The following is a 17,516-nucleotide window of genomic DNA, read 5'->3' on the forward strand; positions in this document are numbered from 1 at the left end:
GTCAGAGTTTTGAGTTTGTTTGTGTTTTGATTGCATGTACTGTCATACTGTACTGAGCCCGAAATTTAAAAGAGTATCGTTGAACGAAACTCTCGAGTTTCCTTTATGGGGTCTAAGCATTATTGTAGATTTTGATTTAAAAGATTTAAAAAGTGGAGATTATGAAGAAAATAAATAAAATGATATTTCACAACAAAAAATATTGATATCCACAAAACTGCCTAACCCCATTCGCGAAACCCGGGTTTTAAAACTGGTTTTCATTACGATACCCTGTTTTAAGTTTTGGGCTCTGCAGCAAACTGAGAAAAGTTCTGTACACAAAGTTTAGAGTTCTTCTTGAAGAAAATTGCTATGTATGATTTGAACACCCTGTAAAAGCTGTATAAGGATTTCTATAAACTCTGGTGGAAAAGGATGACTAAGCATGAAGACTATAATATAATAAAAGTAACACGCTTTTACTCGAAGCTAATCCATAACAATAAAATAATTAATTAATTAGTCAATCAACTAATCAACATCCTCTGGAGCTACTCCTCGTAAAAACATCTCGTCCTAAACAAGAAAAAAGTGAGAATCAATATAATTTGCGTAAAGGAGATAATGTAGACAATACCTTTACCAAACTGTATTTCCACCAGCCAAAACCGATCTTCCTCATAAGCAAGGTTTTAATACAAGGAAAGGCAATTGCGTTTGCGTATTCTCTGCGTACATATTGAAACCAGTTCTTTATGGGAGGAATTTGTACACAAGAATAGATGCATCAGTGTTCGTTTAGTATTCGAGGAGTATTGAATTTTGAAAATTTTGATAATTCACATAATAGTTTCCAATGACCAGAATATTTCATTGATCTTTTATGTGAAAGATGGATTCCATGTCAGGCTTCTACATCCGTCTTGTGTTTACAATATCTCCCAGAGACAGTGCACTGCAGTACAAAAGATGTGTACACCTCTAAAATAACTTTCCTTGCATTATAACATTGGTCATAAGTATTTCTGATTAAAAAGACATTTTAATTTGCTGGAATTGATGGAATGATTTATATCTCTTAGGTAAGTTTACCATAAGGATTGGTATCAATGTATATCCTGGGTTCAGGTGTGACTTATTCTATGTCTAGGTTGGGTTTCATTGGTTTCAAATAAAGTCGTAAAGGGGGGGGGATAAGGAGAATTGAGAGACGAGATGGATGAGGTGAAGGGGAGGGAGAGATAGGGGTGAGTGGAAATTGAAAATGGAGGAAGATGGGGGGGGGGGAGGACAGGGTGGTAGAGAGGTATTTAATGGAGGATTACTTGTTATAACAAAGCATGAGAAAGCAAATACCGAAGCAAATGATCTGGATTCTATAGTTTGATGTTGCAGTCAGAGGGAATATTTAACATAGTGTTTAAAGGGGAAATGTACCAACCTGAACCTTAAAGAGAATCTGTGCAATAAAGGGGAAATGTACCAACCTGAACCTTAAAGAGAATGTGTGCAGTAAAGGGGAAATGTACCAACCTGAACCTTAAAGAGAATGTGTGCAGTAAAAGAGGAAATTATCATGGTTGTTTACGGGAAGGATACAAAATTATAAGAGTCCCAACATTTCTTATAAAATGATTGTTGAATTTTTACCTCATTTCCTAAATAACTTTTATCCTGTACTGAATCTCGTTGTGTGATTCCAGATCGGAGTTTTGAGATCAAGACAGTCAAGTGATTTCTAAACAATGCATATGGCATTTATTTCAAATCTCATTAAAAAGTCATTTTTTTAAGTTTGGGAGAGTTTTCTGATTTTCAAAGAAAACCATATTCAGTTCATTTAATTTTTCACATCAGAATGTAATTTTTTAAGATGTGATTTACAAAACTCAAAATGTGAAAATTGCATTTTTAAGTCCTTAAATTGCAAGGGAAAACATGTCATGAAAATTGAATTAATTTCTTGGACTTTTTGGAATTATTTTGACCTTTAAAAGCATATGCAAAGATGTTGCAAAGAAACTTAATGAATTAAAAATTATTCAATGTTCTTTGGACGTTATATTTGAAAAATGAATTGCATAGAAATTGAATAATTTTGAATAAAGAATGCTATTTTGACTTGTACTATTATATGAAAAAGATATTCCACAGATATTGAATTATTTTGAATTAATGAATGTTACTTTGAACTGTAATAACAAATAAAAAAGATATTCCATAGATTACATAGATATTGAATTATTTTGAATTAATTAATGTTATTTTGACCTGTAATAACAAATGAAAAAGATATTCCATAGATATTGAATTATTTTGAATTAATTAATGTTATTTTGACCTGTAATAACATATGAAAATGATATTCCACAGATATTGAATTATTTTGAATTAATGAATGCTATTTTGACCTGTAATAACAAATGAAAAAGATATTCCATAGATATTGAATTATTTTGAATTAATTAATGTCATTTTGAACTGTACTAACATATGAAAAAGATATTCCATAGATATTGAATTATTTTGAATTAGTTAATGTTGTTTTGACCTGTAATAACAAATGAAAAAGATATTCCATAGATATTGGATTATTATGAATTAGTTAATGTTATTTTGACCTGTAATAACATATGAAAAAGATATTGCAGAGAAATTGAAATATTTCAAATTAAATGTTGTTTTTCCTGTAGGCTTTAATGAAAAAGAAATTGCAATGAAATTGAAATATTTTGAATTAATAAATGTAATTTGGACCTGGAGTAGCATATGTAAAAGATATGGCATAGAAAAAAAAATTACAAAGAAATTGAATTATTTGAATTAAGTAATCTAATATTATATTAAGAAAGATATTGCAGAGAAATAGTATTATTTTAGATTACATAATGTTAGTTTGACCTGTAATACTAGATTACCTAATGTTAGTTTGAGCTGTAATACTAGATTACATAATGTTAGTTTGACCTGTAATACTAGATTACATAATTTTAGTTTGACCTGTAATACTAGATTACATAATGTTAGTTTGACCTGTAATACTAGATTACATAATGTTAGTTTGACCTGTAATACTAGATTACATAATGTTACTTTGACCTGTACTACTAGATTACATAATGTTAGTTTGACCTGTAATACTAGATTACATAATGTTAGTTTGACCTGTAATACTAGATTACATAATGTTAGTTTGACCTTCAATACTATATTACATAATGTTAGTTTGACCTTTAATACTATATTACATAATGTTAGTTTGACCTGTAATACTAGATTACATAATGTTAGTTTGACCTGTAATAACAGATGAAAAAGGCAAGAGAAGGCAGAAGAAAGAAGAGTAGAGCACATGTTATTGATATTTGAAGACTGTAAACCTGAAAACAGATAGTTTAGACGACATAAGATAAAATAAAGGATAAAAGATATTATCATGAACAGGGAATTGGGAATGGGGGGAAGTGACAATTTATCTTACCTTAAAGCATTGGGAAGCTGATTCATCAGAACCGTCCTTACACTGAGGGATTCCATCGCAGAGCTGGGTAAACCAAACAGAACTAGATATATATATAGAGCTGGGTAAACCAAACAGAACTAGAGATATATATATAGAGCTGGGTAAACCAATCAGAACTAGAGATATATATAGAGCTGGGTAAACCAAACAGAACCTTTTTAATTATTATTGAATGTAGTAAAAGACTAAAGTTTCACGGGGATTTTTTTTCGGGCACCGCCACCCTGTTTATATATCGAAAACAATGAGAGAAAAGGTTCAGAGATATTGATTTTACATCAGGGAAAGGTTTGCCAAATATTTCGCTTTTTACTACGATATAAACCGGATATAAACCTACCCTTCACGGCCTATTTCTTCCTGAAGAATACATTCCTCTTTCCCTTTACACATCCAATATCTAGAATTCGACAAGTTATTTTGATGAAAAAAAAATATTATGATTTTACGCCAAAATCAGTGCAATCAAATAATTCTATTGAATAAATGCAAAATGAGTTAATGATCACAATAGTTTAAACTATTCACGAGGCATGGAAGACTTTTGCTTTTTATACGCAATTAAAAAATTTTCCTCAAAATTTGACGCAACGAAGTGGGAATTTTCTCATTTTTGGGCAATTTGACATGTTTAAACCAGAAAACAGCAAATACTTTAGAATATTTTTGCATTCAATTTGTAGAGTTAAGTAAAGTTTTAATTTAAAAAACTCTTTGCTAAAAACATGCTAAATTTTTTAAATAACGTTTCTATGGAGATATATAAGCGGCAACAATTGCAAATTACAAATTCCTTCGAAACATTTCATAAGTAAAAGAAAGAATTAATCCGACAATTATTCTTGTTCCTACTATAGGTGTACAACTGTACATGTTCATATAATTCAACATTATTCTGGTTCCTACTATAGGTGTACAACTGTACATGTTCATATAATTCAACATTATTCTTGTTCCTACTATAGGTGTACAACTGTACATGTTCATATAATTCAACATTATTCTGGTTCCAACTATAGGTGTACAACTGTACATGTTCATATAATTCAACATTATTCTGGTTCCTACTATAGGTGTACAACTGTACATGTTCCTACTATAGGTGTACAACTGTACATGTTCATATAATTCAACATTTTTCATAAAGTCTGTGAATTTATTCTTGGCAATAACATCTCTTTGTGAGTTGTACAATGTAAATTACTTTTATTGAAGAATTTTCACATTTTATCCCGCTCTTTAACCGTGTAATATATTTCAAAATGAAATGCTTTATTGCTGCTGAAACATAATAAAATGTTTTATTAAAAATAAAAACCCTGTCGACAACACAAGTATTTTTTAGTTGGAAGTTAAAACTTAAAGTTAAACTTACTGTTGTTTATAAACTTAAAATAAGAAAAGGTCTCTTTAAGTTTGTGATGTATTTTTAAAATCAATCAATCAATTAAATGCGCAATTGCATTTTTTACGAGAATTTATACGTGTTTTAACAAATTTGTTTTGAAAATTCTTATTTTACTTTAAGTTCTCAATGTAAGATATATAATATATGATGTATATGTGCACAGGGTTACCCACACATGTTCAGACTGTAAAGACGACTTTAAGATTTTTTCAAAAATTTGTTTCAGACCAGAAAACCAAACCTTCAAACAGTCAAATCTGGAAAGTCGTCATTGAAGTCTTATTCTGTATTTATTATTTACCCGTTCTGGCAGTGCAGTGTATTATTTTCTCTACAAGGTTTGGATGCTGGTGTACAAACTCCAGAACAAGAAAAATATTCTGGAAACCCAGTTTTTTCTAGAACTCTGCCATGCTCAAACCTAGATATTCGTTAGATGCTTATAATCCCTTCTTACTTATCTATGCATGTATTTTCTTAACTGTCTATACATGTATCTGCTTACTTATCTATGCATGTATATGCTTACTTATCTATTCATTTATTTGCGCGCTTACTTATCTATGCATGTATCTGCTTATTTATCTATGCATTTATATGCTTACTTATCTATACATGTATTTGCTTACTTATCTATGCATGTATCAGCTTTCTTATCTATGTATGTATCTGCTTACTTATCTATGCATGTATCTGCTTACGTATCTATGCATGTATATGCTTACTTATCTATACATGTATATGCTTACTTATCTATGCATGTATATGCTTACTTATCTATGCATGTATACGCTTACTTATCTATGTATGTATATGCTTACTTATCTACGCATGTATCAGCTTACTTATCTAAGCTTGTATCTGCTTACTTATCTATGCATTTATATGCTTACTTATCTATGCATGTATCATCTTCCTTATCTATGCATGTATCTGCTTACTTATCTATGCATGTATATGCTTACTTATCTATGCATGTATATGCTTACTAATCTATGCATGTATACGCTTACTTATCTATGCATGTATCAGCTTACTTATCTATGTATGTATATGCTTACTTATCTACGCAAGTATTAGCTTACTTATCTAAGCATGTATCTGCTTACTTATCTATGCATTTATATGCTTACTTATCTAAGCATGTATCTGCTTACTTATCTATGCATGTATATGCTTACTTATCTATGCATGTATCTGCTTACTTATCTAAGCATGTATCTGCTTATTTTATCTATGCATGTATCTGCTTACTTATCTATGCATGTATATGCTTACTTGGCTATGCATGTATCAGCTTCCTTATCTATGCATGTATCTGTTTATTTATCTATGCATTCATATGCTTACTTATATATGCATGTATATGCTTACTTATCTACGCATGTATCTGTTTACTTATCTATGCATGTATCAGCTTACTTATCTATGCATGTATCAGCTTACTTATCTATGCATGAATCAGCTTACTTATCTAAGCATGTATCTGCTTACTAATCTTGCTATGCATGTATCAGCTTACTTATCTATGCATGTATCTGCTTACTTATCTACGTATGTATCTGCTTACTTATCTATGCATGTATATGCTTACTTATCTATGCATGTAGCTGCTTACTTATCTATGCATGTATCAGCTTACTTATCTATTTATGTATCTGCTTACTTATCTATGCATGTATCAGCTCCACAAAGTATATAATGTTGAGGACAAATATTCTCTCCAGGATCTCTACATGGCTCTGATTTATTCTGAAAATTAATAACTAAAAAAAATTTAATGAAGAAGTAGTTGAACTTTTTACGACTAGTTGACCTGCTTCACTATTCTTGGGATAATAAAAAAAGTTTGTTTACATTGCTCCATTAGTAGAAATTTATCAGACGAAATAATGTTAAAGACCCATACTGAGTGATGCCTTATAAAAGGTGAGTGAACTGTAAGGCGTAATTTAAGTGGCTCTCCAGTTATCAATTGTTTCATTCACAATGGTACCAATCAAAGTTTTGCCTGATTTAAAATGCATGATATAGCCATCATCTTACTTTTTAATCATGGTTATTTTCAATTACGGTTTCATTAGAAAGTTACTTGAGCATTAATGCATTTGTTCTTCAGAAGCAAAGGAAGAAATTGTTAGAAGAAATTGTTAGACTTTATCACTTTTCAAGATAAAAAAACAACAACAATACCTTTCTCATTATTGATCAGATAAATGTTTAAAAGATACCGTTATAAACATCGAGATATTAGTAATAGAGGGGGCATCTGGAATTTTAGACTTCTTATTGTACAGCCACTGTACACAATGACCCGATCAGAAATTNGTTTATCCAGACAGTCCCTTTAAGCAGCTTTTATCCAGACAGTCCCTTTAAGCAGCGTTTATCCAGACAGTCTCTTTAAGCAGCGTATATCCAGACAGTCCCTTTAAGCAGCTTTTATCCGGACAGTCCCTATAAGCAGCGTTAATCCAGACAGTCCCTTTAAGCATCGTTTATCCAAGACAGTCCCTTTATGCAACGTATATCCAGATAGTCCCTTTATGTAGTTATTATACAGATAGTCTCTTTAAGCACCTTTTATCCAGACAGTCTCTTTAAGCAGCTTTTATCCAGACAGTCTCTTTAAGCAGCGTATATCCAGACAGTCCCTTTAAGCAGCTTTTATCCGGACAGTCCCTTTAAGCAGCGTTAATCCAGACAGTCCCTTTAAGCATCGTTTATCCAGACAGTCCCATTAAGCAACGTATATCCAGATAGTCCCTTTAAGCAGCTTTTATACAGATAGTCTCTTTAAGCAGCTTTTATCCAGACAGTGCCTTTAAGCCTTGTTTATCCAGACAGTTCCTTTAAGCAGCTTTTATCCAGACAGTCCCTTTAAGCAGTGTTTATCCAGACAGTCTCTTTAAGCAGCGTATATCCAGACAGTCCCTTTAAGCAGCTTTTATCCAAACAGTCCCTTTAAGCAGCTTTTATCCAGACAGTCCCTTTAAGCATTGTTTATCCAGACAGTTCCTTTAAGCAGCTTTTATCCAGACAGTCCCTTTAAGCAGCATTTATCCAGACAGTCTCTTTAAGCAGCGTATATCCAGACAGTCCCTTTAAGCAGCTTTTATCCAGACAGTCCCTTTAAGCAGCTTTTATTCAGACAGTCCCTTTAAGCAGCGTTTATCCAGACAGTCCCTTTAAGCATCGTTTATTCAGACAGTCCCTTTAGGCAGCTTTTATCCAGACAGTCCCTTTAAGCATTGTTTATCCAGACAGTCCCTTTGACAGCGTTTTTCTTTTAAAAGTCACCTTGCATTCCCCTCCACAGTCATACAGATTCTTGGATTCATCTCTATACAATACAATTAGTTATATATAAACTAAACTAAACTAAACTAAACTAAACTAAACTAAATTAAACTAAACTAAACTAAACTAGACTAAACTAAACTAAACTAAACTGAACTAAACTAAACTAAACTAAATTAAACTAAACTAAACTAAACTAAGCTAAACTAAACTAAACTAAACTAAACTAAACTTAAGTTATTCAATAAAAAGTTTTCTTTCAAATTTGTATGTTTGTTTAGAAGCATGTATGGTTCAACCATTGTTTTAAGACATTTTATATTTTACCAATATAAAAACATCTGTTACAAACCGGGATTTTTTCTTCAGAAACTAATGCTTTACTATCAGAATAAAATTGAGAACTGACAGAATTTTATACATCTTACAAGCAGTTGTTTTAAATGTATGAAATGGTTAACTTCTATCATTTTTATAGTTTTAAATATCTGGAAAATTTTAAATATATATATATTACAAAGTTCTCATGTTTTCCAGTAGTTTGTCTAGAATTTGAATCTAATTTTCTTTTTATTTCTCAAAATGTCCGGTAGTATTTATTTACCTTGAAAGACAAGAATTTCCGCACTTTATTCGTCTTTCATAGTATTCCGGATGTTTATGAATCTGTGAACAAAAAATCATAAATATGAGTACCCTATGATAAATTATTCTGAGCATACAAAATTTGTTATTTTGAGTACTGGGATATATGTGTACTGGGTACCTGGGATATATGTTTACTGGGTACCTGGGATATATGTGTACTGGGTACCTGGGATATATGTGTACTGGGTACCTGGGATATATGTGCACTGAGTACCTGGGATATATGTGTACTGGGTACCTGGTATATGTTTGTACTGGGTACCTGGGATGTTTGTGTACTGGGTATCTGGGATATATGTGTACTGGGTACCTGGGATATATGTGTACTGGGTACCTGTGATATATGTGTGTGCTGGGTACCTGGGTTATCTGTGTACTTGGTACCTAGGATATATGTATACTGGGTACCTAGAATATATGTGTACTCTGTACCTGGGATATATGTGTACTTGGTACCCAGGATATATGTGTACTGGGTACCATGAGATATATGTGCACTGGGTACTTGAGATATATGTGTACTGGGTACCTGCGATATATGTGTACTGGGTACCTGGGATATATGTGTACTGGGTACCTGGGATATATGTGTACTGGGTACCTGGGATATATGCGTACTGGGTACCTGGGATATATGTTTACTGGGTACCTGGGATATATGTGCACTGGGTACCTGGGATATATGTTTACTGGGTACCTGGGATATTTGTTTACTGGGTACCTGGGATATATGTGTACTGGTTACCTGGGATATCTGTGTATTGGGTACCTGGGATATATGTGCACTGGGTACTTGGGGTATATGTGTACTGGGTACCTGAGATATATGTGCACTAGGTAATTGAGATATATGTGTACTGGGTATCTGGGATATAAGTGTACTGGGTACCTGGGATATATGTGTACTGGGTATCTGGGATATATGTGTACTGGGTACCTGCGATATATGTGTACTGGGTACCTGGGATATATGTGTACTGGGTACCTGGGATATATGTTTAATGGGTACCTGGGATATATGTTTACTGGGTACCTGGGATATATGTGTACTGGGTATCTGGGATATATGTGTACTGGGTACCTGGGATATATGTGTACTGGGTACCTGGGATATATGTGTACTGGGTACCTGGGATATATGTTTAATGGGTACCTGGGATATATGTTTACTGGGTACCTGGGATATATGTGTACTGGGTACCTGGGATATATGTTTACTGGGTACCTGGGATATGTGTTTACTGGTTACCTGGTATATGTGCACTGGGTACCTGGGATATATGTGTACTGGTTACCTGGTATATGTGCACTGGGTACCTGGGATATATGTGTACTGGTTACCTGGGATATCTGTGTATTGGGTATATGTTTGTACTGCGTACCTGGAATACATTTGTACTGGGTACCTGGGATATATTTGTACTGGGCACCTGGAATATATGTTTACTGGGTACCTGCAATATATGTGTACTGGGTACTTGGGATATCTGTGTACTGGGTACCTGGGATATCTGTGTACTGGGTACCTGTGATATGTGTTTAATGGGTACCTGGAATATATGTGTACTGGTTACCTGGGACATATGTGTACTGGGTACCTGGGATATATGTGTACTGGGTACCTAGGATATATGTGTACTGGGTACCTGGGATATATGTGCACTGGGTACTTGGGATATATGTGTACTGGGTACCTGGGATATTTTTGTACTTGTATTTGAAGGCTGATGGAGGGAAGATTTGATTTTTTTCAGAGGGAGGCATCTTCCATTGCACAATGCATTAAGTGGTATACAGCCCTATACGGTAAATAGACAGTTTATAATATGGCAGCTACAATCATTTACCAACGGTGCATTTAAAAGAGTTTGGTATAAAAATAAATTTGTTGTGTAAGTTGACATGACAAGATAATGTTATTTTTCCACTCTACATCATTCTGAAATATGATTAGAATTTTAATTAAAGGCTTGAAAACACGTTTCTGAGTTGACATGACAAGATAATGTATCCTTCTAATCCTCTAATCAACATCCTTATCCTTCTCATTTTAATCAACATCCTTCCAACAACCAACCAACACAGCCATTTTTAAGTCGTAATCTTGAATTTCTTAGGACCTAATTTCTTCGACAATTGTAATCGTATTCTGTTATTTTTTTCGATGACTTAAAGAAAATTAATAATCGATTTTATTTGTGTTGAACCCGTTATCCTTAATTACTGAATCAAACAGACAGAATAAAATTACAAAGATAAACAGATTCTAGTATTTTTTAGATTTAGATTTTATTTCTTATTAGTTTATTTATTTATTATGATCAAAAATCAGTTTTATCCAAAAATGAAAAGTCCCCGTCACCGGCCCTCCTTACAAACCTTGGGATGGCAAAGATACTGGGACTGGTTACAAACAAGGTTTTGGCAGGAATCCTTTAAATGAAATAAAGAACATTTCTCATGCTTACTGATACATTCTCCTAAACACAAAACCAATTATGAAATATTAGTCCCATTTATTCTTTTATTTTTAAGTGAAAATATACCAGGTGAACATTTCTCATTTTTTTAACAGAATTCTGAGCCCCCATTCTTATGTTTCAATGTTTAAATTAGGTTTTTGACAACAAACAAACAACGTTTTTATATGGTGTATTCCGTTGGTTGCAAATTCTATGTGTCATCACACGCCAAATTTAAATGTTTTTGTTTTTTAGATTATTGAAAAATAACAAGACAATAATTTTCCTTTTTTATTTTTTAGCTATGTTTGAAAATCCAGGAAATGATTTTTTGGTCTGAATATTATTAAATTTTATCCTAGCAGTCCATACACCACCCTAGCATTATATCTACATATAATAATGTTTAACTTAAGTTTGTTTGTTTGTATTCTACAAAAGTCGAAAGATAAATCAGATCAGGCTAAAATTATTGTGGTAACGTAACACACCTGACCCCCAAGGGAAGTGTATTGGCTGGTCTGAATCTAAAAATTTCGGTTTGGAAATTCTTAAAAGATAACAAAAAATTGACTAGTTTTTCTAACGTTTTTCTAATTAATATAATACAAATATTTTTTTAATTCACCAATGACAACAAAAAAAACCGCTAATTATAGTTTTATGATGTACAAAGAAAATAGCGGTTTGAAAAAAAAATTAAAAGCTAAAATAGTCACTGTTTACGGTAAACGAATTGTCGTAAAATCTTGGTTGTATATTTAAATTGTAAAAAATTACCTTTTATACTAAAGTTGTATCCGTGGTTGAAAGAATTGTTACAGCTGATGAGCTCTGTAGGGCAGTATTTAGTTCTTTCATGGTAGCATACTCCAGGGATATAAACCTTCAAGAGAATATATACGTTATTTCAAGGATATCTCTATCTCTAAAGTAGCATGTTCGATTCACTACGGTAAATTTAAAGGCGTTGAATGTCATGATTGAATGAGTTATCCATGTCCACTTTTGAAAATGAGTTTTTCCATGAACAGATCTTTTCTTTCTTTAATGTTTACAAATCAAATGTTTTTCCGGGTTCGTTAACGGAATTTTCCGCTAGGTTTCCCAAACTGTCTTTCGTGTATGGAACATTACCCAGCCTTAAAAAGTTGTGAACAATTGATTTAAAGATTTTATATTATGAATAATTTTGTTTCAAATAAAAAAGTTTTACAAAGTGTAATTCTGGAAGCAAAGGAACTGATTTTTTGCCACAAATTCTGATTTTGCAATCGCTTTATCTTTGCAACCAGATGGTGTACGCCTTTGATATTTCAAACTATCATTATTTGATCTAAAATGAGTCACAGCTTGAAATATCTAAGTTCGGACATTGAAATGCAAAGATATAAGAATAAGATAATTAGAGTTTTTGACAAAAACTCGATTCTTTTAAGTTTCTGACTCCCGCCTTAACTCATATAATTAATGCAATACTTTTTACAGCGCCTTGGAACTCAAATCAATATTTGATCTCAAATTATAAATTTATACATGTTTTACCTTGGATAGAACTGCATGAATATCTAAATCATCCTTGAGTTGTGAACTAATAAATTCATCAATCTGAGCTGGAGTACAGGGCAGGCTCACATTCTTAAACAGTGTATTTAAAAATTTGTAATCTCAGAAAATCTAAATTTTATCAAATTTTTAAACGAAAATTGAATTTTGGAACATTATTACCTGAGAAGGACAATTTTGCAGATATATTTCTTGGTTTTGGTTTAACCCTTCCATCCATGGTAGGAACAGGATCAGGAGAATCAAAACCATTCTTTTCTTGTATAGATCATCTGGAATGTACACTGTACAGGGGTAAACATTAATGTTTAATATTTGATGCTTTATCTAGTTCTTTGTGATTCTTGAAAATTTTGTCAAATACATCGATAATCCGTGTTTTTTTACTGACCTTGTACACCTACTCACCTAGATAATTGAGTATTTGATGTTTATAGTGCAATATACTTTAATATTTGATGTTTATAGTACAATATATTTGAATATTTGATATTTACATTGAACTGAAGTTATAATATTTGATGTTAACAGTGAAATATAGTTAAATATTTGATGTTAACAGTGAAGTTTAGTTAAATATGTCTACAGTGTCCTGTGATTATTATATTTGAAGTTAACAGTGAACTGTAGTTAAATATTTGATGTTAACATTGAACTGTAGTTGAATACCTGATGGCAACAGTGACCTGTGATTATAATATTTGATGGTAACAGTAAACTGTAGTTGAATATTTGATATTAACAGTGAACTTTAGTTGAATATTTGATGTTTACAGTGACCTGTAGTTGAATATTTGATGTTAACAGTGAACTGTAGTTGAATATTTGATGTTAATAGTAAACTGTAGTTGAATATTTGATGTTGACAGTGAACTTTAGTTAAATATTTGATGTGTACAGTGACCTGTAGTTGAATATTTGATGTTAACAGTGAACTTTAGTTGAATATTTGATGTTAACAGTGAACTGTAGTTGAATATTTGATGTTAACAGTGAACTGTAGTTGAATATTTGATGTTAACAGTGAACTGTAGTTGAATATTTGATGTTAACAGTGAACTGTAGTTGAATATTTGATGTTGACAGTGAACTGCAGTTGACTATTTGATGATAACAGTGGACTGTAGTTGAATATTTGATGTTTACAGTGACGTGTAGTTGAATATTTGATGTTTACAGTGACCTGCAGTTAAATATTTGATGTTAACAGTGACCTGTAGTTGAATATTTGATGTTAACAGTAAACTGTAGTTTAATATTTGATGTTAACAGTGACCTGTAGATGAATGTTTGATGTTAACAGTGAACTGTAGTTGAATATGTTTACAGTGACCTGTAGTTAAATATTTGATGTTCACAGTGACTTGTAGTTGAATATTTGATGTTAACAGTAAACTGTAGTTTAATATTTGATGTTAACAGTGACCTGTAGATGAATATTTGATGTTAACAGTGACCTGTAGATGAATATTTGATGTTAAAGGTGACCTGTAGTTGAATATTTGATGTTAACAGTGAACTGTAGTTGAATATTTGATGTTAACAGTAAACTGTAGTTGTATATTTGATGTTAACAGTGAACTGTAATTGAATATTTGATGTTAACAGTGAACAGTAGTTGAATATTTGATTTTTACGGCGAACTGTAGTTGACTATTTGATGTTAACAGTGGACTGTAGTTGAATATTTGATGTTTACAGTGACCTTCAGTTTAATATTGATGTTAACAGTGGACTGTAGTTGAATATTTCATGTTCACAGTGACCTGTAGTTTAATATTGATGTTAACAGTGAACTGTAGTTGAATATTTAATGTTAACAGTGACCTGTAGTTGAATATTTGATGTTCACAGTGACCTGTAGTTGAATATTTAATGTTAACAGTGAACTGTAGTTGAATATTTGATGTTTACAGTGACCTGTAGTTGAATATTTGATGTTAACAGTGAACTGTAGTTAAATATTTGATGTTAACAGTGAACTGTAGTTAAAAATTTGATGTTAACATTGAACTGTAGTTATAATATTTGATGTTAACATTGAACTGTAGTTATAATATTTGATGTTCACAGTGAACTGTAGTTGAATATTTGATGTTAACAGTGGACTGTAGTTGAATATTTAATGTTAACAGTGAACTGTAGTTGAATATTTGATGTTTACAGTGACCTGTAGTTGAATATTTGATGTTTACAGTGACCTGTAGTTGAATATTTGATGTTCACAGTGACCTGTAGTTTAATATTGATGTTAACAGTGACCTGTAGTTGAATATTTGATGTTTACAGTGGCTTGTAGTTGAATATTTGATGTTCACTGTGAACTGTAGTTGAATATTTGATGTTCACAGTGACCTGCAGTTGAATATTTGATGTTAACAGTGACCTGTAGTTGAATATTTGATGTTTACAGTGACCTGTAGTTGAATATTTGATGTTAACAGTGACCTGTAGTTGACTATTTGATTTTTACAGTGACCTGTAGTTGAATATTTGATGTTAACATTGAACTGTAGTAGAATATGTTTACAGTGGACTGTAGTTGAATATTTGATGTTTACAGTGACCTGTAGTTAAATATTGATGTTTTGATATGTCAATATTACAGTGTTATGATATTCTTCTGCTGAGATTTTGTGTTGAAGTTTGAACTGCTTGAATCAATACTGAGCCTCGGCTGTGGGCCTAGTTCCAGGCAACCTCCTCTTTTTCTCACTTTATAAACCCTTATCTTTATCTTCATTCTTATCCTTCTCCTGCTTATACCTCATCTTCATCCACACATTTAACCTCTGCATTATCTTTATCCTCATTTCTCATCTTAATCAACATCTTAATCCTTCTCATTTTAATCAACATCCTAATCCTTCTCATCTTAATCAACATCCTTATCCTTCTCATCTTAATCAACATTCTTATCCTTCTCATCTTAATCAAAATCATTATCCTACTCATTTTAATCAACATTCTTATCCTTCTCATTTTAATCAACATCCTTATCCTTCTCATCTTAATCAAAATCCTTATCCTTCTCAGTTTAATCAACATTCTTATCCTTCTCATCTTAATCAAAATTCGTATCCTTCTCATTTTCATCAACATCCTTATCCTTCTCATCTTAATCAAAATCCGTATCCTTCTCATTTTAATCAACATCCTAATCCTTCTCATCTTAATCAACATCCTTATCCTTCTCATCTTAATCTACATTCTTATCCTTCTCATCTTAATCAAAATTCTTATCCTTCTCATTTTCATCAACATCCTTATCCTTCTCATCTTAATCAAAATCCGTATCCTTCTCATTTTAATCAACATCCTTATCCTTCTCATCTTAATCAACATACTTATCCTTCTCATTTTAATCAACATCCTTATCCTTTTCATCTTAATCAACATCCTTTTCCTTCTCATCTTAATCAACATCCTTATCCTTCATATCTTAATCAATATCCTTATCCTTCTAATCCTCTAATCAACATCCTTATCCTTCTCATTTTAATCAACATCCTTTTCCTTCTCATTTTAATCAACATCCTTATCCTTCTCATCCTAATCAACATCCGTATCCTTCTTATCTTAATCAACATCCTTATCCTTCTTATCTTAATCAACATCCTTATCCTTGTAATCCTCTAATCAACATCCTTATCCTTCTCATTTTAATCAACATCCTTTTCCTTCTCATCTTAATCAACATCCTTATCCTTNCTTCCCCCCCCCCCCCCTATTTCCACTTTAAGATCAAATTTAAGGTGAAGTTAGTTCTTTTTTACTGTGGCAGAAAGCCCCCCCCCCTCTCTCTTATCAATAATTTTTAATTACGGCCTCAGTTTATCCATTCCCCCCGCCCCTTATAAGATCTCAGTCTATAATGAAGGTCGTCTTGTAAATTCTGAAAATAGAAACTAGGAAATCATAGATACAGGTTTACCCACAAAGACGAAAGGAATTGAGCCTTTGGAACAAAATCAAACATTTAAACCTCAATATCTTTAGAATTCGATGTTGTAAACCTTTGATATTTCAAACTTAGATTATTTGATCTAACAGAATTCATAGTTTGAAATATCTAAGGTATGAAACATTTTGTTCCAAAGATATAGTGATCAGAAAATCAGAGTTAGTGGCAAAGACTCAATTCCTTTATTTATGTTTCCTTATATTCACGAATCCCTGAAATTGTAAACTTTCTTTGCCAAATCATTATATGCCATGAAACTACTAAATCCAAGGAAGAAGGCTTAATTTAACCTTAGGATCGTCATATTTTCAGAGTTTCTAGTCGTCTTTACAGTCTCATCCTTTGTGGGTAACCTTGTACATTAGGAAATCTAATAATTGATAAAAAAGTACAACTTAAAACGGTAGTTTTTATTTGTGAACTGCGATGGGTTATATCAGACAATGTGTAGTGTTCGGACCAAATATAACACTACTGTCAGATTTCTCTATCCTCAAATTCTTGTTAGAATATAAACAAGGAATGGGTTAATTCTAAGGAAGAACTGATGAAAAGGGGTGGTTCTTAAAAATCTTCTTGACTTGTCCCAAGTCTTCAACTGAATGCCTTTTTAGGTTTCAAGTTTCCCTTTTTATCAGTTCTATTCCTATCTTTATTCACAAA

At 32.1% G+C, this 17,516-nt stretch overlaps 1 protein-coding gene across 1 annotated transcript; it reads right to left on the reverse strand.

Moving 5' to 3' along the window:
• Window positions 1-217: 217 nt before the first annotated feature.
• On the reverse strand, window positions 218-13,169 carry LOC111714976 (low-density lipoprotein receptor-related protein 2). Its single transcript, XM_023490203.1, has 14 exons — window positions 13,052-13,169; window positions 12,869-12,961; window positions 12,104-12,209; window positions 11,241-11,341; window positions 10,556-10,660; window positions 8,818-8,879; window positions 8,214-8,256; window positions 6,580-6,665; window positions 5,215-5,334; window positions 3,846-3,905; window positions 3,464-3,545; window positions 3,280-3,362; window positions 1,633-1,720; window positions 218-558 (listed from the first exon to the last, which is right to left on the reverse strand). The coding sequence occupies exons 1-14, from the start codon at window positions 13,139-13,141 to the stop codon at window positions 514-516; spliced, it is 1,164 nt and encodes a 387-aa protein (XP_023345971.1). The 5' UTR covers window positions 13,142-13,169; the 3' UTR covers window positions 218-513.
• Window positions 13,170-17,516: the final 4,347 nt, after the last annotated feature.

Source organism: Eurytemora carolleeae, unplaced genomic scaffold, assembly GCF_000591075.1.
Source record: "Eurytemora carolleeae unplaced genomic scaffold, Eaff_2.0 scaffold1685, whole genome shotgun sequence".
In the NCBI taxonomy this organism is placed as follows: domain Eukaryota; kingdom Metazoa; phylum Arthropoda; class Copepoda; order Calanoida; family Temoridae; genus Eurytemora; species Eurytemora carolleeae.